We start from the raw sequence: 24,714 nt of genomic DNA, 5'->3' as shown, positions 1-24,714 counted from the left end.
GTCTGGATAAGTTTAGTAAAGTAGTTTATAAGTCTGGAGAAGTTTAGTAAAGTAGTTTATAAGTCTGGATAAGTTTAGTAAAGTAGTTTATAAGTCTGGATAAGTTTAGTAAAGTAGTTTATAAGTCTGGATAAATTTAGTAAAGTAGTTTATAAGTCTGGATAAGTTTAGTAAAGTAGTTTATAAGTCTGGAGAAGTTTAGTAAAGTAGTTTATAAGTCTGGATAAGTTTAGTAAAGTAGTTTATAAGTCTGGAGAAGTTTAGAAAAGTAGTTTATAAGTCTGGATAAGTTTAGTAAAGTAGTTTATAAGTCTGGAGAAGTTTAGTAAAGTAGTTTATAAGTCTGGATAAGTTTAGTAAAGTAGTTTATAAGTCTGGAGAAGTTTAGTAAAGTAGTTTATAAGTCTGGATAAGTTTGTTAAAGTAGTTTATAAGTCTGGATAAGTTTAGTAAAGTAGTTTATAAGTCTGGAGAAGTTTAGTAAAGTAGTTTATAAGTCTGGATAAGTTTAGTAAAGTAGTTTATAAGTCTGGAGAAGTTTAGTAAAGTAGTTTATAAGTCTGGAGAAGTTTAGTAAAGTAGTTTATAAGTCTGGAGAAGTTTAGTAAAGTAGTTTATAAGTCTGGATAAGTTTAGTAAAGTAGTTTATAAGTCTGGAGAAGTTTAGTAAAGTAGTTTATAAGTCTGGATAAGTTTAGTAAAGTAGTTTATAAGTCTGGAGAAGTTTAGTAAAGTAGTTTATAAGTCTGGAGAAGTTTAGTAAAGTAGTTTATAAGTCTGGATACGTTTGTTAAAGTAGTTTATAAGTCTGGATACGTTTGTTAAAGTAGTTTATAAGTCTGGATAAGTTTAGTAAAGTAGTTTATAAGTCTGGATAAGTTTAGTAAAGTAGTTTATAAGTCTGGATAAATTTAGTAAAGTAGTTTATAAGTCTGGATAAGTTTAGTAAAGTAGTTTATAAGTCTGGAGAAGTTTAGTAAAGTAGTTTATAAGTCTGGAGAAGTTTAGTAAAGTAGTTTATAAGTCTGGAGAAGTTTAGTAAAGTAGTTTATAAGTCTGGAGAAGTTTAGTAAAGTAGTTTATAAGTCTGGATAAGTTTAGTAAAGTAGTTTATAAGTCTGGAGAAGTTTAGTAAAGTAGTTTATAAGTCTGGATAAGTTTAGTAAAGTAGTTTATAAGTCTGGATAAGTTTAGTAGAGTAGTTTATAAGTCTGGATAAGTTTAGTAAAGTAATTTATAAGTCTGGATAAGTTTAGTAAAGTAGTTTATAAGTCTGGAGAAGTTTAGTAGAGTAGTTTATAAGTCTGGAGAAGTTTAGTAAAGTAGTTTATAAGTCTGGATAAGTTTAGTAAAGTAGTTTATAAGTCTGGAGAAGTTTAGTAAAGTAGTTTATAAGTCTGGAGAAGTTTAGTAAAGTAGTTTATAAGTCTGGATAAGTTTAGTAAAGTAGTTTATAAGTCTGGAGAAGTTTAGTAAAGTAGTTTATAAGTCTGGATACGTTTGTTAAAGTAGTTTATAAGTCTGGATAAGTTTAGTAAAGTAGTTTATAAGTCTGGATAAATTTAGTAAAGTAGTTTATAAGTCTGGATAAGTTTAGTAAAGTAGTTTATAAGTCTGGAGAAGTTTAGTAAAGTAGTTTATAAGTCTGGAGAAGTTTAGTAAAGTAGTTTATAAGTCTGGAGAAGTTTAGTAAAGTAGTTTATAAGTCTGGAGAAGTTTAGTAAAGTAGTTTATAAGTCTGGATAAGTTTAGTAAAGTAGTTTATAAGTCTGGAGAAGTTTAGTAGAGTAGTTTATAAGTCTGGAGAAGTTTAGTAAAGTAGTTTATAAGTCTGGAGAAGTTTAGTAAAGTAGTTTATAAGTCTGGAGAAGTTTAGTAAAGTAGTTTATAAGTCTGGATACGTTTGTTAAAGTAGTTTATAAGTCTGGATATGTTTGTTAAAGTAGTTTATAAGTCTGGATATGTTTAGTAAAGTAGTTTATAAGTCTGGAGAAGTTTAGTAAAGTAGTTTATAAGTCTGGAGAAGTTTAGTAAAGTAGTTTATAAGTCTGGAGAAGTTTAGTAAAGTAGTTTATAAGTCTGGAGAAGTTTAGTAAAGTAGTTTATAAGTCTGGAGAAGTTTAGTAAAGTAGTTTCTAAGTCTGGAGAAGTTTAGTAAAGTAGTTTATAAGTCTGGATAAGTTTAGTAAAGTAGTTTATGAGTCTGGAGAAGTTTAGTAAAGTAGTTTATAAGTCTGGATAAGTTTGTTAAAGTAGTTTATAAGTCTGGATAAGTTTAGTAAAGTAGTTTATAAGTCTGGATAAGTTTAGTAAAGTAGTTTATGAGTCTGGAGAAGTTTAGTAAAGTAGTTTATAAGTCTGGATAAGTTTGTTAAAGTAGTTTATAAGTCTGGATAAGTTTAGTAAAGTAGTTTATAAGTCTGGATAAGTTTAGTAAAGTAGTTTATAAGTCTGGAGAAGTTTAGTAAAGTAGTTTATAAGTCTGGATAAGTTTAGTAAAGTAGTTTATAAGTCTGGATAAGTTTAGTAAAGTAGTTTATAAGTCTGGAGAAGTTTAGTAAAGTAGTTTATAAGTCTGGAGAAGTTTAGTAAAGTAGTTTCTAAGTCTGGAAGTTTAGTAAAGTAGTTTATAAGTCTGGATAAGTTTAGTAAAGTAGTTTATGAGTCTGGAGAAGTTTAGTAAAGTAGTTTATAAGTCTGGATAAGTTTGTTAAAGTAGTTTATAAGTCTGGATAAGTTTAGTAAAGTAGTTTATAAGTCTGGATAAGTTTAGTAAAGTAGTTTATAAGTCTGGAGAAGTTTAGTAAAGTAGTTTATAAGTCTGGATAAGTTTAGTAAAGTAGTTTATAAGTCTGGAGAAGTTTAGTAAAGTAGTTTATAAGTCTGGATACGTTTGTTAAAGTAGTTTATAAGTCTGGATACGTTTGTTAAAGTAGTTTATAAGTCTGGATAAGTTTAGTAAAGTAGTTTATAAGTCTGGATAAGTTTAGTAAAGTAGTTTATAAGTCTGGATAAATTTAGTAAAGTAGTTTATAAGTCTGGATAAGTTTAGTAAAGTAGTTTATAAGTCTGGAGAAGTTTAGTAAAGTAGTTTATAAGTCTGGATAAGTTTAGTAAAGTAGTTTATAAGTCTGGAGAAGTTTAGTAAAGTAGTTTATAAGTCTGGATAAGTTTAGTAAAGTAGTTTATAAGTCTGGAGAAGTTTAGTAAAGTAGTTTATAAGTCTGGATAAGTTTAGTAAAGTAGTTTATAAGTCTGGATAAGTTTAGTAAAGTAGTTTATAAGTCTGGATAAATTTAGTAAAGTAGTTTATAAGTCTGGATAAGTTTAGTAAAGTAGTTTATAAGTCTGGAGAAGTTTAGTAAAGTAGTTTATAAGTCTGGATAAGTTTAGTAAAGTAGTTTATAAGTCTGGAGAAGTTTAGAAAGTAGTTTATAAGTCTGGATAAGTTTAGTAAAGTAGTTTATAAGTCTGGAGAAGTTTAGTAAAGTAGTTTATAAGTCTGGATAAGTTTAGTAAAGTAGTTTATAAGTCTGGAGAAGTTTAGTAAAGTAGTTTATAAGTCTGGATAAGTTTGTTAAAGTAGTTTATAAGTCTGGATAAGTTTAGTAAAGTAGTTTATAAGTCTGGAGAAGTTTAGTAAAGTAGTTTATAAGTCTGGATAAGTTTAGTAAAGTAGTTTATAAGTCTGGAGAAGTTTAGTAAAGTAGTTTATAAGTCTGGAGAAGTTTAGTAAAGTAGTTTATAAGTCTGGAGAAGTTTAGTAAAGTAGTTTATAAGTCTGGATAAGTTTAGTAAAGTAGTTTATAAGTCTGGAGAAGTTTAGTAAAGTAGTTTATAAGTCTGGATAAGTTTAGTAAAGTAGTTTATAAGTCTGGAGAAGTTTAGTAAAGTAGTTTATAAGTCTGGAGAAGTTTAGTAAAGTAGTTTATAAGTCTGGATACGTTTGTTAAAGTAGTTTATAAGTCTGGATACGTTTGTTAAAGTAGTTTATAAGTCTGGATAAGTTTAGTAAAGTAGTTTATAAGTCTGGATAAGTTTAGTAAAGTAGTTTATAAGTCTGGATAAATTTAGTAAAGTAGTTTATAAGTCTGGATAAGTTTAGTAAAGTAGTTTATAAGTCTGGAGAAGTTTAGTAAAGTAGTTTATAAGTCTGGATAAGTTTAGTAAAGTAGTTTATAAGTCTGGAGAAGTTTAGTAAAGTAGTTTATAAGTCTGGATAAGTTTAGTAAAGTAGTTTATAAGTCTGGAGAAGTTTAGTAAAGTAGTTTATAAGTCTGGATAAGTTTAGTAAAGTAGTTTCTAAGTCTGGAGAAGTTTAGTAAAGTAGTTTATAAGTCTGGATAAGTTTAGTAAAGTAGTTTATGAGTCTGGAGAAGTTTAGTAAAGTAGTTTATAAGTCTGGATAAGTTCAGTAAAGTAGTCTATAAGTCTGGAGAAGTTTAGTAAAGTAGTTTATAAGTCTGGATAAGTTTAGAAAAGTAGTTTATAAGTCTGGAGAAGTTTAGTAAAGTAGTTTATAAGTCTGGAGAAGTTTAGTAAAGTAGTTTATAAGTCTGGATAAGTTTAGTAAAGTAGTTTATAAGTCTGGATAAGTTTAGTAAAGTAGTTTATAAGTCTGGATAAGTTTAGTAAAGTAGTTTATAAGTCTGGATAAGTTTAGTAAAGTAGTTTATAAGTCTGGATAAGTTTAGTAAAGTAGTTTATAAGTCTGGAGAAGTTTGTTATAGTAGTTTATAAGTCTGGATAAGTTTGTTAACTTGAAGTCATGAAGTAGTGGGCGATGGCGTGATGAAGAGGAGGCTCACCGATGGCGTAGACGTGCGGCGGCAGCGTCCCCAGAGATCGACCTCGGTAGTTGCTGATGGTCTCCGGGATGTAAAGCTTCGGAATGTCATAGTACGGATTCACTGCTATCAGGATGTTAGCCACAAAGGTCTGGAGAGGAGGGGGAGGGGAGGAAGAGGAGGACAAGAGATCATTGGGTTGACGACATGTTCTTCTGTTGTGAACCGTCTGAATTATTTGGTAAATAACCTGCAGAACTTATTAATGAATAAATGACATGATGCAGTTCCCTCTCCGACCACCAGGTGACAACATTGTAATAAATAAAGATTTTAAAATGCATTTATTAATTTATACGTGAAGATATGAATATTATAATAAATAAAGATGTATTTATTATTATAATAACTCACATAAATCTTGTCTTTGCTGTATCTCACGCGCACGTTGTTGAGCAGAGTGGCTTCATTCAAGTACATCAGAGAACCTGAGATGACAACAACAACACAATAAAAACATCACAAGATGAACACGAGACAATAAATGTTAAAGTTCAATGATATCAGTTATTTCTCCATAAAGATGCAGATTTAAACGTGTGACATGTTATCAAATGATTTTAAAAACATGGCGTGAATAAAACGATTAAACTTCTTACAGTTGTCCTCCACGTGTTTGTTGACGTCGTCCTCTGCAGGAAAGACCTGGTTCACCGCGGCCAGGAAGGTCTGAGGGGGACACGGGAAAACACGCCAACGTCATGTGATCATGTGATCAGTAGATCATGTGACCAGTAGAACATGTGACCAGAACATGTGACCAGTAGAACATGTGACCAGTAGAACATGTAATCAGTAGAACATGTGACCAGTAGATCATGTAATCAGTAGAACATGTGACCAGTAGATCATGTGATCAGTAGAACATGTGACCAGAACATGTGATCAGTAGAACATGTGACCAGAACATGTGACCAGTAGAACATGTGACCAGTAGAACATGTGACCAGTAGAACATGTGCTCAGTAGAACATGTGCTCAGTAGAACATGTGACCAGTAGAACATGTGACCAGTAGAACATGTGACCAGTAGAACATGTGACCAGTAGAACATGTGACCAGTAGAACATGTGCTCAGTAGAACATGTGACCAGTATATCATGTGACCAGTAGAACATGTGCTCAGTAGAACATGTGACCAGTAGAACATGTGCTCAGTAGAACATGTGATCAGTAGGACATGTGTAGAACATGTGATCAGTAGAACATGTGATCAGTAGAACATGTGACCAGTAGAACATGTGACCAGTAGGACATGTGTAGAACATGTGATGAGTAGAACATGTGATCAGTAGGACATGTGTAGAACATGTGATCAGTAGGACATGTGTAGAACATGTGACCAGTAGAACATGTGACCAGTAGAACATGTGCTCAGTAGAACATGTGCTCAGTAGAACATGTAATCAGTAGAACATGTGACCAGTAGAACATGTGATCAGTAGAACATGTGACCAGAACATGTGACCAGTAGAACATGTGATCAGTAGAACATGTGTAGAACATGTGACCAGTAGAACATGTGATCAGTAGAACATGTGACCAGAACATGTGATCAGTAGAACATGTGACCAGTAGAACATGTGACCAGTATATCATGTGACCAGTAGAACATGTGCTCAGTAGAACATGTGATCAGTAGGACATGTGTAGAACATGTGATCAGTAGAACATGTGATCAGTAGGACATGTGTAGAACATGTGATCAGTAGAACATGTGATCAGTAGAACATGTGACCAGTAGAACATGTGACCAGTAGAACATGTGCTCAGTAGAACATGTGACCAGTAGAACATGTGCTCAGTAGAACATGTGACCAGTAGAACATGTGCTCAGTAGAACATGTGATCAGTAGGACATGTGTAGAACATGTGATCAGTAGAACATGTGCTCAGTAGAACATGTGACCAGTAGAACATGTGACCAGTAGAACATGTGATCAGTAGGACATGTGTAGAACATGTGACCAGTAGAACATGTGCTCAGTAGAACATGTGCTCAGTAGAACATGTGCCCAGTAGAACATGTGCTCAGTAGAACATGTGCTCAGTAGAACATGTGACCAGTAGAACATGTGCTCAGTAGAACATGTGATCAGTAGAACATGTGATCAGTAGAACATGTGACCAGTAGAACATGTGACCAGTAGAACATGTGTAGAACATGTGCTCAGTAGAACATGTGCTCAGTAGAACATGTGATCAGTAGGACATGTGTAGAACATGTGATCAGTAGAACATGTGCTCAGTAGAACATGTGATCAGTAGGACATGTGTAGAACATGTGACCAGTAGAACATGTGCTCAGTAGAACATGTGCTCAGTAGAACATGTGACCAGTAGAACATGTGATCAGTAGGACATGTGTAGAACATGTGACCAGTAGAACATGTGATCAGTAGGACATGTGTAGAACATGTGACCAGTAGAACATGTGTAGAACATGTGACCAGTAGAACATGTGATCAGTAGAACATGTGACCAGAACATGTGATCAGTAGAACATGTGACCAGAACATGTGCTCAGTAGAACATGTGCTCAGTAGAACATGTGACCAGTAGAACATGTGATCAGTAGAACATGTGACCAGTAGAACATGTGACCAGTAGAACATGTGTAGAACATGTGATCAGTAGAACATGTGATCAGTAGAACATGTGATCAGTAGAACATGTGATCAGTAGAACATGTGATCAGTAGAACATGTGATCAGTAGAACATGTGACCAGTAGAACATGTGCTCAGTAGAACATGTGACCAGTAGAACATGTGATCAGTAGGACATGTGTAGAACATGTGACCAGTAGAACATGTGCTCAGTAGAACATGTGTAGAACATGTGACCAGTAGAACATGTGATCAGTAGAACATGTGATCAGTAGGACATGTGTAGAACATGTGATCAGTAGATCATGTGACCAGTAGAACATGTGTAGAACATGTGACCAGTAGAACATGTGCTCAGTAGAACATGTGTAGAACATGTGATCAGTAGATCATGTGACCAGTAGACCATGTGACCAGTAGAACATGTGTAGAACATGTGATCAGTAGAACATGTGATCAGTAGGACATGTGTAGAACATGTGATCAGTAGATCATGTGATCAGTAGGACATGTGACCAGTAGAACATGTGCTCAGTAGAACATGTGACCAGTAGAACATGTGTAGAACATGTGATCAGTAGAACATGTGATCAGTAGAACATGTGATCAGTAGGACATGTGCTCAGTAGGACATGTGATCAGTAGATCATGTGTAGAACATGTGATCAGTAGGACATGTGCTCAGTAGAACATGTGACCAGTAGAACATGTGTAGAACATGTGATCAGTAGAACATGTGATCAGTAGAACATGTGATCAGTAGGACATGTGCTCAGTAGGACATGTGTAGAACATGTGATCAGTAGATCATGTGTAGAACATGTGCTCAGTAGACCATGTGACCAGTAGAACATGTGACCAGTAGAACATGTGACCAGTAGAACATGTGCTCAGTAGAACATGTGTAGAACATGTGATCAGTAGGACATGTGTAGAACATGTGATCAGTAGATCATGATGTTTCTCAAGTCTCTGAACATGTGACTTTGTAAACAACCAATCGGTGTTAAGTCCAACAGGAGAGCTAGTAACGTTAGCTAGTAACGTTAACGGAAAACCAGCGGACTTCAGTTCAGTTACATTATGATGCGTTCAGGCTCTGCTCGGTGAGATGAGGACTGGCTGAAGGTAAATGATAACGTACGTATATATAAAATATATAGCTATATAATACACATGTATGTATCTATATATCTTTAGTCACTTGTCATAGAAAACAACACACGATCTTTTCATGGACGTCATATTTCAGCCGTTCGGTCCTTGACGCTCCTTCAGAGCTCCAACCCGCCGCACGCCGCACGCCGCACGCCTCTTTCCTTCCAGCTGCGGCGTGCTCAGCATGCTCAGCCCAAACGGGACGGATTCCACCATGTGAGGAGAAACGAGAGGAAGAGGAGGAGGGAAACACTGTTCCCCCTTTCATCCCCAGAGAGCAGGAGAGGAACTGGGAGCCCATTGTTCCCTCCGAGTCCCTCCGCTCCCAGGAGGCCGAGGGGCGTTCAGGAACCTCAGTTTACCAAGAGCTCAGGGAGAGGCTGCAGTTCCCCAACACGGCCACCGGAGGCTCCAAAGGCCCCTTTAGAATAGAATATACACTTTAGTTCAGGGGCCCGTCGGTGTTCATGACCATCGTTTAGCGTCGGCAAAACTATTCATATTTAAGAGAACTCCCTTTCTTTTTGCTTGTTACATCTGATTTACACAATGTCTTCTGTTTCAGCGCTCAGGTTTTAGGATTCATACTTTGTATTTATTTATTATCGGAACTCTTCATTTCTCGTCAATCATTTGTAGAGCACTTTAAAAAAAGTGTTATTTAAATACAACTTTATTGCTTCATACATACACAATAATCGTGACTACAGACAATTTAAAACATCCAGTATAATAATAATAATCCCTGATAATAATAATAATAATTATCACTGATAATAATAATCCCTGAACTGATTCACAGGACAAAGAGTCGTCCATTGTGGCCGACGGGGATCGTGCTCCGTGTCCAGCGGCTGGATTTCTGCCAGCAAGTGAACGCATCGCCAGCCCCAACAGAGCGGACATTGTTCTGCAGAACCACATCATGACGCTTCTGAGACAGCCGGCGACCCAGAGGAACCCAGACGAACGACGGCCCTCGAACGCAACCCGTGAGACGCTTTGAAAGTCTTCTGGTGGACGTCATCTCATGATCTTGATATCATGATATCATCCTAATATCTCAAGATCTTATTGTCATGATATCATCTCATGATCTAAACTTTTTATTTGTTCTACTTATGTAATTTCTGTTATTAATGTCCAAAGCTTATCCTTGAAAAATGCATTAAAACTATATTATGTAAAGACCTTTAAAGTGCATCGTGTTTTATGGGACGACCGGACACGCACTTAACGAGGAGGATCGCTCTCAACAGGGAGCACTCAATCACAGATGCATTCTGGGAGAAAAAAAAGATTACGGAGGAGTGCAGCGGGCTTCACGGCGTTCCCACGGCAACCGGTCTCTGGGCGACAGTGAGAGCTTCGGCCTTACGCCATCACCCACAATGCAACACGAGGTGCCTTACGCCATCACCCACAATGCAACACAAGGTGCCTTACGCCATCACCCACAATGCAACACAAGGTGCCTTACGCCATCACCCACAATGCAACACGAAGTGCCTTACGCCATCACCCACAATGCAACACAAAGTGCCTTACGCCATCACCCACAATGCAACACGAGGTGCCTTACGCCATCACCCACAATGCAACACGAGGTGCCTTACGCCATCACCCACAATGCAACACGAGGTGCCTTACGCCATCACCCACAATGCAACACGAAGTGCCTTACGCCATCACCCACAATGCAACACAAAGTGCCTTACGCCATCACCCACAATGCAACACAAAGTGCCTTACGCCATCACCCACAATGCAACACGAGGTGCCTTACGCCATCACCCACAATGCAACACGAGGTGCCTTACGCCATCACCCACAATGCAACACGAGGTGCCTTACGCCATCACCCACAATGCAACACGAGGTGCCTTACGCCATCACCCACAATGCAACACGGGACTCAGATACAAAGTCAATGCAGAGATGCTAATGATTATATGTGTGTATATACACACACACATATATATGTATAAATATTAGGGCTGTCAGCGTTAACGCGTTAATCTATGCTTTTAATTTGGCCGCATTAACGCACTAAAATATTTTAACGCAATTAACGCAACTTTGTTTACTTCCGGTGTTCGTTGAAGTTTTTACACTCCTCTGAGTGTCAAACCGCGGCAGTACGGTTTAACACTGTTTCCGTTTTTAAAACAATTATTTCTCCGCGAAAATAAGGATCATAAATGAGTTTAACTCGTGGATGAATCAGTCGGGTTTCCTCCTGCTCTCCTCCCTCCCGTCTCCCCCTCTGAACACAGAGGAACGGAGGGGCGACGTGTCGGGGGACGCGGCGCGGAAAGAACTCGTCACACGAAACCTTCACCGTGATTGGTCAATCCGTTTGTCTGTCAACATTTTGCAAAAAAAACAACCAATGAACACTCAGTAAATCACAAAGGACCTCCCACCACAGGTCAGGCTCATTAGCAGCCTGTCGGTCAGAGAACAGAGAACACGGCGCGAGGACAATGAGGCTCATTGAATAGAGCTGAGATTGTTCTGGAATGTTTGATGTATAACACGTGGGTTTGTGTCATATGCAAACGCCTTTAAAAGGTGAATTTACATTTTTTTGTAAAATGTATAAAATGCCCCCAGCCTCCAGAGGGTGAACAGGACATATGTGAATGTCAGTCAGTTACCAAGGCCACTGGTTCTGCTGTTCAGTGGTAAAGATGACAGGACCAATGGGGTCTCAATATACTTCTTTTTTTTACTAATCTGATGTTTCACTGAAGAAACAATTTATCATCCACGATATTAAATACCTCGCTGGCACTTTATAGGTAGGAGCCTCTTTGAAAACACAGCTCTGTGTGAAGTTTGGTCTTTAAAAAGAAGAAAAACAACTTTTAATCGCGATTAATGAATTTCAAAATGTGCGATTAATTAGTTAATTTTTTTTAATCGATTGACAGCCCTAATATATACATATATGTATAATATACACTACCGTTCAAAAGTTTGGGGTCACTTAGAAATGTCTTTATTTTCCAAAGAAAAGCAGTTTTTTCAATGAAGATAACATTAAATCAATCATAAATTCCCTCTATACATTGTTAATGTGGTAAATGACTATTCTAGGTGGAAACGTCTGGTTTCTAATGAAATATCTCCAGAGGTGTATAGAGGCCCATTTCCATCAACTATCACTCCAGTGTTCTAATGGTACATTGTGTTTGATCATCGCCTTAGAAGACTAATGGATGATTAGAAAACCCTTGTGCAATTATGTTAGCACAGCTGAAAACAGTTATGCTGGTGATATAAGCGATACAACTCGCCTTCCTTTGAGCTTGAAGAACAAAATTAATACTTCAAATATTAATCATTATTTCTAACTTTGTCAATGTCTTGACGATATGTTCCATTAAATTTTCAATTCATTTGATGAATAAAAGTGAGTTTTCATGGAAGACACGAAATTGTCTGGATGACCCCAAACTTTTGAACGGTAGTGTATATATATATATATATATGTGTATATATACAGATATATATGTGTATATATACATATATATATACACATATATATGTGTATATATACATATATATATGTATACAGGACTGTCTCAGAAAATTAGAATATTGTGATGAAGTTCTTTATTTTCTGCAATGCAATTAAAAAAACAAAAATGTCATGCATTCTGGATTCATTACAAATCAACTGAAATATTGCAAGCCTTTTATTCTTTTAATATTGCTGATTATGGCTTACAGCTTAAGAAAACTCAAATATCCTATCTCTAAATATTAGAATATCATGAAAAAGTATACTAGTAGGGTATTAAACAAATCACTTGAATTGTCTAATTAACTCGAAACACCTGCAAGGGTTTCCTGAGTCTTGACAAACACTCAGCTGTTATAAATCTTTTTTTTTACTTGGTCTGAGGAAATATTAAAATTTTATGATAGGATTTTAGAGTTTTCTTAAGCTGTAAGCCATAATCAGCAATATTAAAAGAATAAAAGGCTTGCAATATTTCAGTTGATTTGTAATGAATCCAGAATGCCTGACATTTTTGTTTTTTTAAATTGCATTACAGAAAATAAAGAACTTCATCACAATATTCTAATTTTCTGAGACATTCCTGTATATACTAGGGCTGTCAATCGATTAAAAAAGATTAACTAATTAATCGCACATTTTGAAATTGCGATTAATTAATTAATCGCAATTAAAAGTTAAAAGTTAAAAGATCATTCTTTTTAAAGACCAAACTTCACACAGAGCTGTGTTTTCAAAGAGGCTCCTACCTATAAAGGGCCAGCGAGGTATTTAATATTGTGGATGATAAATTGTTTCTTCAGTGAAACATCAGATAATTAAAAAAAAAAGAAGTATATTGAGACCCCATTGGTCCTGTCATCTTTATCACTGAACAGCAGAACCAGTGGCCTTGGTGACTGACTGACATTCACATATGTCACGTTAACCCTCTGGAGGCTGGGGGCATTTTATACATTTTACAAAACAAAAAAAATTCACCTTATAAAGGCGTTTGCATTTGACACATCCCCACGTGTTATACATCAAACATTCCAGAACAATCTCAGCTCTATTCAATGAGGCACATTGTCCTGGTGCCGTGTTCTCTGCTCTCTGACTGACAGGCTGCTAATGAGCCTCACCTGTGAGGTGGGAGGTCCTTTGTGATTTACTGAGTGTTCATTGGTTGTTCTTTCCCCAAAATGTTGACAGACAAACGGATTGACCAATCACGGTGAAGGTTTCGTGTGACGAGTTCTTTCCGCGCCGCGTCCCCCGACACGTCGCCCCTCCGTTCCTCTGTGTTCAGAGGGGGAGACGGGAGGAAGGAGAGCAGGAGGAAACCCGACTGATTCATCCACGAGTTTAACTCATTTATGATCCTTATTTTCGCGGAAAAATAATTGTTTTAAAAACGGAAACAGTGTTAAACCGTACTGCCGCGGTTTGACACTCGGTTTGAGTGTAAAAACTTCAACGAACACCGGAAGTAAACAAAGTTGCGTTAATTGCGTTAAAATATTTTAGTGCGTTAACGCGGCCAAATTAATCGCAGATTAACGCGTTAACGCTGACAGCCCTAATATATACATGTATATATATACACATATATATATATACACACATATATGTATATATACACATATGTATATATATATATGTATATATACACATATTTATGTATATATACATAAATTCCTCGTTTGTGTAAACATTCCTGGCAATAAAACGGTTTCTGATTCTGATAAACATAAATACACATATATACACACATATATACACTTGTAGTCTCCAGACTCGAGTGACCTCACACAAGTCGTGTGACCTCAGAGGTCAGAGGTCGCTCACCTTGCCCTTCTGTTTGAGGGGCTCGATGCTCAGGCTGTCGGCTCCGATGTCCACGATGGTTCCCAGCTGGAAGCCGTCGGCCGGGTGCGGCGCCCACACCGGCTTCCCGTCCTCCATCGCTCTGCAACACACAACACAGGTATGAACACACACGTATCTCCCTCCCTCTCTCTCTCCTGGAGGCCGAGCGGCGCCCCCTTCAGGTGTTGTTCAGAGCGTTTCATGGGATCATTATTGGTGGAAGACAACGCATTGAGGTCACGGGTTCAAACCCCGTTTCAACGAGCGTCCTGGCGTCTCGTTGAAACACGTAAACGAGCCTCGCCGTTGCTCCTAGTGGACAAAACCGGCATTGCATTCAATTACAACATAAAAAAAAGGGTCAGATGAGTTTCTTCCTCCTCCACTTGAGATGAGGCATGGTGCCGGTTCAGGTGGAGAGGCGCACCGCGTCCTCTTCCTGGTGCTTTTGGTTTCCGTTCTGCATCTAGTCTCAAATGTAGACTTCTGAAGAGCTTTGAAAGCTAAAGGACCGTCTTTACGGCGCTCACACGTTTCTGGATCGCCGTCCTCGTGTCCGTGACGAGGGCCTGGAGAACGTGAACAGAGCAGCACACGGTTCCCTCTGAAGAGAACCTTTAATGAGACGCTCCGTTGACTTCAATCAGACTTGCAGACGAGGGAGGAGGACGAAGGGGGCGCCAGAGAGTTCTCACAGCGACAGACGGCATCGGACCCACGGCCATCAAGACACAAGGGAGCCGCTAATACAGACCGGGGCCCGAGGGCCATGTCCGCCGTCACCACGGTTACGAGGAAGATAAAGAAATGCTGCCACCAGGGGGCGACTGTAGAGAAGTCTCTGCTTCATGTGGTAAAGCTGCATTCTCTCTCATGACCACCAGGGGGCCACTCCTCTGGTTGTATAGAAGTCTATGCTTCATGTGTTAAAGCTGCATTCTCTCTCATGACCACCAGGGGGCCACTCCTCTGGTTGTATAGAAGTATAGGCTTCATGTCTTAAAGCTGCATTCTCTCTCATGACCACCAGGGGGCCACTCCTCTGGTTGTATAGAAGTCTATGCTTCATGTGGTAAAGCTGCATTCTCTCTCCTGACCACCAGGGGGCTCCCCTGGTTGTATAGAAGCCTATGCTTCATGTGTTAAAGCTGCATTCTCTCTCCTGACCACCAGGGGGCGACTCCTCTGGTTGTATAGAAGTCTATGCTTCATGTGTTAAAGCTGCATTCTCTCTCATGACCACCAGGGGGCCACTCCTCTGGTTGTATAGAAGTATATGCTTCATGTCTTAAAGCTGCATTCTCTCTCATGACCACCAGGGGGCCACTCCTCTGGTTGTATAGAAGTCTATGCTTCATGTGGTAAAGCTGCATTCTCTCTCCTGACCACCAGGGGGCTCCCCTGGTTGTATAGAAGCCTATGCTTCATGTGTTAAAGCTGCATTCTCTCTCCTGACCACCAGGGGGCGACTCCTCTGGTTGTATAGAAGTCTATGCTTCATGTGTTAAAGCTGCATTCTCTCTCCTGACCACCAGAGGGCTCCTCTGGTTGTATAGAAGTATATGCTTCATGTGTTAAAGCTGCATTCTCTCTCCTGACCACCAGGGGGCGACGCCTCTGGTTGTGTAGAAGTCTATGCTTCATGTGTTACAGCTGCATTCTCTCTCCTGGCCACCAGGGGGCGACACCTCTGGTTGTATAGAAGTCTATGCTTCATGTGTTACAGCTGCATTCTCTCTTCTGGCCACCAGGGGGCTCCTCTGGTTGTATAGAAGTCTATGCTTCATGTGTGAAAGCTGCATTCTCTCTCCTGACCACCAGGGGGCGACTCCTCTGGTTGTATAGAAGTCTCTGCTTCACTACCAGCATTTCTTCCAGCATATATAATTTGTTTTTACACATCACATTAAATAAAAATAAATAAAACCCTTGTGGCCAACTGAGGAATTGCTGAAGGGGGTTTTACTGGAGAAAAGGAGAGTTCAGAAGTTATTCTTTAATTTAAAAACAAGTCACACCTCCGAATCGCTTTAAATAACGTCTGGAAAACAAAAACGTATTTTAAAACCTTTTCACATTTAGGATCCTCACAGCTAGAAACCGACAATCTGTAGTTTGGCTGAAAGAACAACAGAACCGGATCTTCCTGCCTTCACATAGAAACAACTTATTTTAATGTGTTGGACTTTCTCAGCGTTTACATATTCAAACATAGATCAATATTTACACTGCTGGGAATAAAGGAGCAAAAAGACGTCCTTGTGTAAACGGACCAAAAATTCAGTTTATTTAATAAACGGTATTTCTTATTCTGTGGAACTAAAGTGTCACTTCAGCCTTTAAAGAAAGTAATAGGAAGTAATAGAAATATATATACAAAAACTTGAAAATGCATTAAAGTAGTGTTTCATAATATTGTTTATTTTTTAAATATTTGTATATATATATACATATAAAAATGTTCACTCGCATTTATGTATTCAAAATATGAAGATATAATATAAATACTGATTTATTTTATTTATCGTCATGAATTGGAATTTTTTTTACATTTAAAGCCCCATAATGGAGTTTTTCCCTTTTAGCGCCCCTTCAGTTTTTGAGGTATTTAATGTTTACTTCAGTGTCGTAAATACCCAGTTACGATAGATGCAACCTCGCATACACTTGTATTGATGACCAGACAAAGTTATAAACCAAGAAATGATGTCAACCGATAAGGTAAGAATATTCAAAGATTTTACATAAATATGACTGCATAGTTTTATTCATTGTGATATCGGAGATGAATGCTAACATAACCAAAAGAATGACAACATTTAGTTTAGATGAAATACCGATGGCGTTTTCAGCCTATATACGTTGTTTTCTAAATGTTTGAATGTGGAGTACGTGTGATCGAATACAATATTGTTGACAACACCAACAAGCTACATAAAAAAGCTCCCCTTATACTGTAGCTGCGAGCGTGGAGTGGCACTTTATGACGTTGCGTAATCACTGCCAGAAAGCAGGTCTTAGTCCATCCGCCCCGGAGCGGGCGGCTCCAGAATCTTACATAGCGGAGTTATTTCCCCACAGACCCCCGATGGCGGAGCCGCAAATCGCCATATTAAAAGTCATTGTATCAGCACAATTTTTTTCAAGCTGTTATTTTAAGGTACAATTGTTGCATAATGTTACTTTAACAAATATAGTAATAATTTGCTTATTAAAAGGTGAATTGAAGTTTGATCTCTAAAGTCGGGTTCACGTTAAACGTGTTTGTCAAACAGAGCCTCTGTTATGACTCCTAACAGCAGCGTTACCCAGCATGCATCAGCCGCAGCGACGGTCCAAACACGCCGTTGCACCAGCAGGAACTGAAGAAAGGGTCTTCTTGAAAAAGGAAAGAATAATATCGACCTCTGCGTTGGTCGATGGGGAACACGCGTCTTCGTTTACGATCATTTCAACGAAGTCGAGGAATTAAAGATTGATGAGTCCTCCGCCCCCCCCCCCCCCACACACACACACACACACACACCCCAGAGCCGAAGTCTAACACCCATAAAGGGAGTCACAAGCGGCTGCACATCACACCCTCAGCGGGGTCAAAGGTCACGGTTTGAAACTTTGTTTCCCTCCCAAACAGGAAGTAGATTCCAGCAAACACACACATACATACACACGTGTGTGTGTTTTATTGAAGATCCACACCAGTCGACTAAGCCGTGTCAGCGTTTCTGAGGACGCCACAAGGTCGCCTGTGACGCTTCGTTTCTCTCCCACAGGTCGACTTCCTGTCCCACGAGGTGATCTGTGAGGTCACTTCCTCACAGCGAGGAAGACGTTGCGCAACACCTCTCAGGAGCTGAGACAATAATAATAGCAATATATAATAATAATAATAATATATAATAATAAATGATAACGGCAAAATATAATAGCAATATAATAATAATAATAAATGATAACAGCAATAAATAATAATAATAGTAATGTATAATAATAATAATCTCCCAAAGTTAACCAAAGTGACAAAAACTTAAATCAGCTCTAAAGTTGTAATCCTGTTGACAAACAACCAGACTAAACCATAATCAGCAGTAATTCAGTCGTCTAAATCTTCAAATGACTCATCACCTCCGGGTTCAGAGCTCTAAACACATCTTAATGTTTCACAGACAACGAGGAGGATCAACAGGTCAAAGTCCAGCTGGAGGAGCCACAGGAGGTCCTGACAGAGCACGAGGAAATGAGATGACACTGAAGATACAGATCAATACATCAATAGATACAGATCAATAGATACAGATCAATAGATCAATTTGTATTTGTAAACGATGATGCCTCGATAACCACCAACGTTAATCACGGAGTTCCACAAGGTTCTGTGCTTGGACCAATTTTATTTACCTTATACATGCTTCCTTTGGGCAATATTATCAGGAAACATTCCATAAACTTTCATTGTTATGCAGATGATACTCAACTATATCCATTGATAAAACCAGAGGAGAGCAACCAACTCGGTCAAATTCAAGCATGTCTTAAAGACATAAAAACATGGATGACCTGCAACTTCTTGATGTTAAACTCAGACAAAACCGAAGTAATTTTAATCGGCCCTGAGCACCTCAGAGATCAATTATCTGGTGATGTGGATTCTGTAGACGGCATTGCCCTGGCATCCAACACCACTGTAAAGAATCTTGGCGTTATCTTTGATCGGGACTTGTCCTTTAACTCCCAAGTAAAGCAAATCTCAAGGACTGCATTCTTTCATCTTCGTAATATTTCAAAAATCAGGCACATCTTGTCTCAAAAAGATGCAGAAAAATTGGTTCACGCGTTCGTTACTTCGAGACTGGATTCCTGCAACTCCTTATTATCAGGCTGCTCTATAAGTCTCTTAGGTAAACTCCTTCTTATCAGGCTGCTCTATAAGTCTCTGAAGTCAACTCCTTATTATCAGGCTGCTCTATAAGTCTCTTAGGTCAACTCCTTATTATCAGGCTGCTCTATAAGTCTCTTAGGTCAACTCCTTATTATCAGGCTGCTCTATAAGTCTCTTAAGTCAACTCCTTATTATCAGGCTGCTCTATAAGTCTCTTAGGTCAACTCCTTATTATCAGGCTGCTCTATAAGTCTCTTAGGTCAACTCCTTATTATCAGGCTGCTCTATAAGTCTCTTAGGTCCCTCCAGTTGATCCAGAATGCTGCAGCTCGTGTTCTCACTAAAACTAAGAAAAGAGATCACATCACTCCTGCACTAGCTGCTCTGCACTGGCTCCCAGTAAAATCAAGAATCACTTTTAAAATTCTTCTCTTAACGTACAAAGCCTTGATTGGTGATGCACCATCATATCTTAAGGAGCTTGTAGTACCATATTGCCCCACTAGAGAGCTACGCTCACTAAATGCGGGACTACTTGTAGTTCCTAGAGTCTTAAAAAGTAGAATGGGAGCCAGAGCCTTTAGTTATCAAGCTCCTCTTCTATGGAACCAGCTTTACCTTCAGTCCGGGAGGCAGACACAGTCACCTCGTTTAAGAGTCGACTGAAGACTTTCCTCTTTGACAGAGCTTATAGTTAGGGCTGAATCAGGTTCACCTGGTCCAGCCCCTTGATATGCTGCTATAGGCTTATAGCTGCCGGGGGACGTTTAGGATGCACTGAGTACCTATCTCCTCTTTTTTCTCTCCTTAGGGATGAATGTTCATCTCTCAATCACACGTTACTAACTCTGTTTTCTCCCCGGAGTCCTTTTGACTTCACGTCTCATGGGGTCATCGGACCCTATGAGACGGCATAGATCCTATCTGCTGATGGATCATCGAGGTCTGGGTCGTGGAGTTCCTGCTCCTGACTAGGCCACTGTCCTGTTGAGACTCCGCCCACTCCTCCTCCCCACCGCCATCTGCCTGATGGATCGTGGAGGTCTCCATCGTGGAATATGCCTACTATGAACTATTCATACACTCTGTCATATTCATTGAATGTATTTTAACTCTAAATCTGTCCTTCTGGTCACATGACATCTATTGTTCTGTCCATCCTGGAGAGGGATCCTCCTCTGTTCTCTCCTGAAGGTTTCTTCCTTTTTTTCCCCCTGAAGGGTTATTTGGGAGTTTTTCCTGATCCGATGCGAGGTCAAAGGTCAAAGGTCAGGGATGTCTCTGTGTACAGATCGTAAAGCACTCAGACAAATTTGTAATTTGTGAAATTGGGCTATACAAATAAACTGAATTGAATCAATAGATGTATAGTATCCATAATAAAGAGCCTCCCTCGTAGAGGAGGAGCGTCTCCGTGTTTCAGGACCAGTCATCTGAAAACACTTCCTGACGAGCCCAAACACAACCGGGAAGATTACCCAGCATGCAGCGTTCCTCGCGCCCCTGTGCTCACAGGCCTCGACCTCCCGGCACCCACAACACACAACACACACACACAGACACACAGACACACACTCTGCCCGTTGATGCCTCAACGCCGGCACACGTGAATATGACCAACTCCCGCTTCAGGCCGGATCAGAAGCAGGACTGAAGATCAGAAGCAGGACTGAAGGTCGATCAGCTGCTTCACGTTTAAGTCCTGAAACGTCACCTTGTCTTCCTCACACCTTTATAGACAAGCAACGTTGTAAATGTCGTCCTGAGAGTCAACAACTCCACTGAAGGCCTCAACGTCATCGCTGGTTCACCCCCCCTCTAAAACAGAGGGGCTTGTGGGTAGAAGGAGACGCGTCAGCCAAAGCAGACGCAGGTAAAGGAGAACAACTTATACGATAGAAAAAACTCACAATATCAAGAACTGATCTAGTGTGTGTGTGTACAACAACAAAAAACAACAACATCAACAATGTCTCCCAGACAGTGACCGAGAAGGCGTGTAAGTCGAGACTCTTCATCACAGAGCGCCGTGACTCGGCTCACATTCCACTCATTACGCCATGTGTGTGTGTGTGTGTGTGTCTGAGTGTGTGTGTGTGTGTTCCACCAGTAACAGGAGACGTCTGAACCCGGCCTCTCCGTCACCACTACCAGAGAGAGAAAGAGAGTGAGAGAGACAGAGTGAGAGAGAGAGAGAAACAGAGTGAGAGAGACAGAGAGAGAGAGAGACAGAGTGAGAGAGACAGAGAGAGAGAGAGAGAGAGAGAGAGAAACAGAGAGAGAGAACAGAGTGAGAGAACAGAGTGAGAGAACAGAGAGAGAGAACAGAGAGAGAACAGAGAGAGAGACAGAGTGAGAGAACAGAGAGAGAGAACAGAGAGAGAGACAGAGTGAGAGAACAGAGAGAGAGAACAGAGAGAGAGAGAGAGAGAGAGAGAGAGAGAACAGAGAGAGAACAGAGAGAGAGAGAGAGAGAAACAGAGAGAGAGAGAGAGAGAGAGAGAGAGAAACAGAGAGAGAGACAGAGTGAGAGAGACAGAGACAGAGACAGAGTGAGAGAGAGAGAGAAGCAGGTTTTCTTTAAACCATTTAAAACCACCGTCATCACAGCTGGGAACTGTAAATCCCCACGGTCGTCGAACGCACCGCGTGTGTGTGACTCTGCTTCCGTCAACATTAAACGTGACGCCCAACGAAAAGTTTTATTCTACGCGTCTCGTTTTAAATCTCGTCACAAATGAACCGTTTATAGTTTGAGATTCATGCTAAAAAAACATAAAAGGATGAAATGATGCTCCTCTGAAACCGAGAGGTCCCGATCACCTGAGACGAGTCACGGGACTACAAATCAGAGCGCGGATTGAACTTCAGGAAGTGAACCGGAAGTGAACAGGAAATGAACCGGAAGTGAAACTTGTGGACACAAATGTTCCAGGAATTCCTCGACTGATCAGAGTACAAGTCAACGGTTGCGTAGCGTCAAGTACGCGGGGCCTAGCTGCTCTGCACTGGCTCCCAGTAAAATCAAGAATCACTTTTAAAATTCTTCTCTTAACCTACAAAGCCTTGATTGGTGATGCTCCATCATATCTTAAGGAGCTTGTAGTACCATATTGCCCCACTAGAGAGCTACGCTCACTAAATGGGGGACTACTTGTAGTTCCTAGAGTCTTAAAAAGTAGAATGGGAGCCAGAGCCTTTAGTTATCAAGCTCCTCTTCTATGGAACCAGCTTCCAATTTCAGTCCGGGAGGCAGACACAGTCACCTCGTTTAAGAGTAGACTTAAGACCTTCCTCTTTGACAGAGCTTATAGTTAGGGCTGGATCAGGTTCACCTGGTCCAGCCCTTGATATGCTGCTATAGGCTTATAGCTGCCGGGGACGTTAGGATGCACTGAGTACCTATCTCCTCTTTTTCTCTCCTTAAGGATGAATTTTCATCTCTCAATCACACGTTACTAACTCTGCTTTCTCCCGGAAGTCCTTTTGACTTTACGTCTCATGGGGTCATCGGACCCTATGAGACGGCATAGATCTATCTGCCTGATGGATCGTCTGGGTCGTGGAATTCCTGCTCATGACTACGCCACTGTCCTGTTGAGACTCCGCCCACTCCTCCTCCCCACCGCCATCTGCCTGATGGATCGTGGAGGTCTCCATCGTGGAATATGCCTACTATGAACTATTCATACACTCTGTCATATTCATTGAATGTATTTTAACTCTAAATCTGTCCTTCTGTACACATTACATCTATTGCATCTGTCCATCCTAGGAGAGGGATCCTCCTCTGTTCTCTCCTGCAGGTTTCTTCCCTTTTTTTCCCCCTGAAGGGTTATTTGGGAGTTTTTCCTGGTCCGATGTGAGGTTTTGGGGCAGGGATGTCTATGTGTACAGATTGTAAAGCACTCCGAGACAAATTTGTAATTTGTGAAATTGGGCTATACAAATAAACTGAATTGAATTGAATTGAGTACGCGGCGGCGCCTTTAATGGACGAGGATGCCCATAAACCGCTCATCCTGGACGTGAGCCGTTACCCAGAGTTCAAAGCGCCTTCCAGGAAGTCACATCTCCCTGGCACAATACAAATAATATATATATGTTTTAGAACATGCTCGGACTCCTAGAGTAGTTCCCAGCGGCTCCAGGCCCTGAGGCTCAGAACCGGTCCCGGACTCTCTAAAGAACCGGTCCGGATCCCTCCCTGAGGACTCTGACCCGAGGCCACAATGAGCCCCATTGTGCGCGTGACATCATGTGACTTTATGTCAATAAAACAACGGCCGTAAAGACAAGGAGGACGTGGAGAGACAAAGTCCCGCTGGGGGAGTCAGGTGTGTGCAGGTGGAGAGGCCACGCCGGGTCACGCGGGCCCAGGTGTGACACAGCGGGGCGTGAGCGGAGCACCGGGAGCCGCTTGGGGAGCTTCAAGCAGCTGGAAGATCAAAAGAGACCGACAGCCGCCATGAGCAGGAGCTGTGACGTCATCATGCAGCTCGATCACCGCGCGGAGCCGGTTCCCTCCCGACCGCAGAGCACCGCCACCTCATGCAAAGCGTGCCCATTGATTCGGTACGTGCGCGTGCGCGTGCAGGCCGCAGCCATGCTCATGCTGTGAGATGTGATCGGTGCTGCTGTACAACACGTCCTGAACGCACCCCCCCCCCTCCTCCTCCCGGCTAACGCAGCCGGGTTGAGGCTAAACAAAAACACAAAAAACGCTCGTTCTCGTATGTGTGCGCGCGTGCCCGGCTCCGGTCCAGAATAAGTCGTGATGACGCTGGACCCGCTCGCCGGGTCAGCACGCGCACGCTGCGCACGGCGATAGGTCACTTTTCTGATTCGGGGGAATATCGTCGTGAATTCGGCGCGCGTGTTAATCCGCGCGAGCGCGACGAGTTCACGAACAATCAGACTTCCTAGACCCAGCTGTGTGTGTGTACCTGCGCGGGGTGGCAGCGATGGCGACTGAGAGGACAGTTGGATGATTACGGCAATAAAAACTAAACTCACGGTGGATTCCATGCGAGCCCGAACTGTAGAGCGTCTCATAACTCTACAGTATGTATTTAATGACGTGTTTACACGCGCGCGCCTCCGTCTGATCCCCCTGAAAAGGTTAAACCGCCCGTTGGCTGCGGGCTGCTCCGCGGTGCTTACCTCGGTGGTGGGCGCGTGCACTCCCGGCACTTGCGTGTAAAATCCCGGACCGACAGAGAAAGGGTCAAAGCGCGCACACGTTCTTCTTCTTATACTTCTTCTTCTTCTTCCTCGCAACACGCCCTCCGGGCTCGTCTCCGGATGATACGCTGTCCGCTCCGGCAGCCTGGGCCACTCTCTCCCCGCCCCGCAAGCCTCCGACTCCCGCAAGCAAGCCTGGGAAAACCGGTCCCGTGACGTCACGGGGCCGGATAGAAGAGGAAAGAAGCAGTCTCCCAGTCGGGGGCGCTGTCTCGGCGTTTAAAGGCGTTCATTTATGTGTTTTATATAATATATATTTCTGTTATTTATTATGATTCTGAACAGTTCAACAGTGTACTTTTCATAATATTTATATATTATCCTTGGGGTCATAATCGAGTGAACGCTGGTGCGTTTAGCTGCCGCTGCTCTCCGGTTGTCTTAACTGTTTTTAATGTGTTGTACGGCGACCTTGAGTGCCTTGAAAGGCGCCTTATCAAATAATAATGTATTATTATTATTATTATTATTATAAATATTAGAATAACTGATAGTGATAACAAAAACTAAAATATTATTCAAAATAATATAAAATGTGAATTATGTACATAATGGTATAAAATATAACACCATGGATAAATATATAAATATTATACAA

At 40.6% G+C, this 24,714-nt stretch overlaps 1 protein-coding gene across 11 annotated transcripts in view; it reads right to left on the bottom strand.

Annotated features, from left to right (window-relative positions):
• Positions 1-24,229, bottom strand: part of myo6a (myosin VIa) — a 67,259-nt gene extending 43,030 nt beyond the window's left edge. For all 11 annotated transcript variants that reach the window (XM_056427467.1, XM_056427469.1, XM_056427470.1 and 8 more), the window contains exons 1-5: positions 24,036-24,229; positions 13,973-14,093; positions 5,447-5,516; positions 5,202-5,275; positions 4,809-4,938 (exon numbers count right to left, since the gene is read on the bottom strand). In XM_056427467.1, coding sequence (XP_056283442.1) covers positions 4,809-4,938; positions 5,202-5,275; positions 5,447-5,516; positions 13,973-14,089 — 391 coding nt within the window. In that variant the 5' untranslated portion in view covers positions 14,090-14,093; positions 24,036-24,229. The remainder of the gene's footprint in view (positions 1-4,808; positions 4,939-5,201; positions 5,276-5,446; positions 5,517-13,972; positions 14,094-24,035) is intronic.
• Positions 24,230-24,714: the final 485 nt, after the last annotated feature.

This window comes from Pseudoliparis swirei, chromosome 12 (genome assembly GCF_029220125.1).
Source record: "Pseudoliparis swirei isolate HS2019 ecotype Mariana Trench chromosome 12, NWPU_hadal_v1, whole genome shotgun sequence".
Classification (NCBI taxonomy): domain Eukaryota; kingdom Metazoa; phylum Chordata; class Actinopteri; order Perciformes; family Liparidae; genus Pseudoliparis; species Pseudoliparis swirei.
Note: the sequence above shows the minus strand (reverse complement) of the source record. Positions and strands in the feature narration are given on the sequence as shown.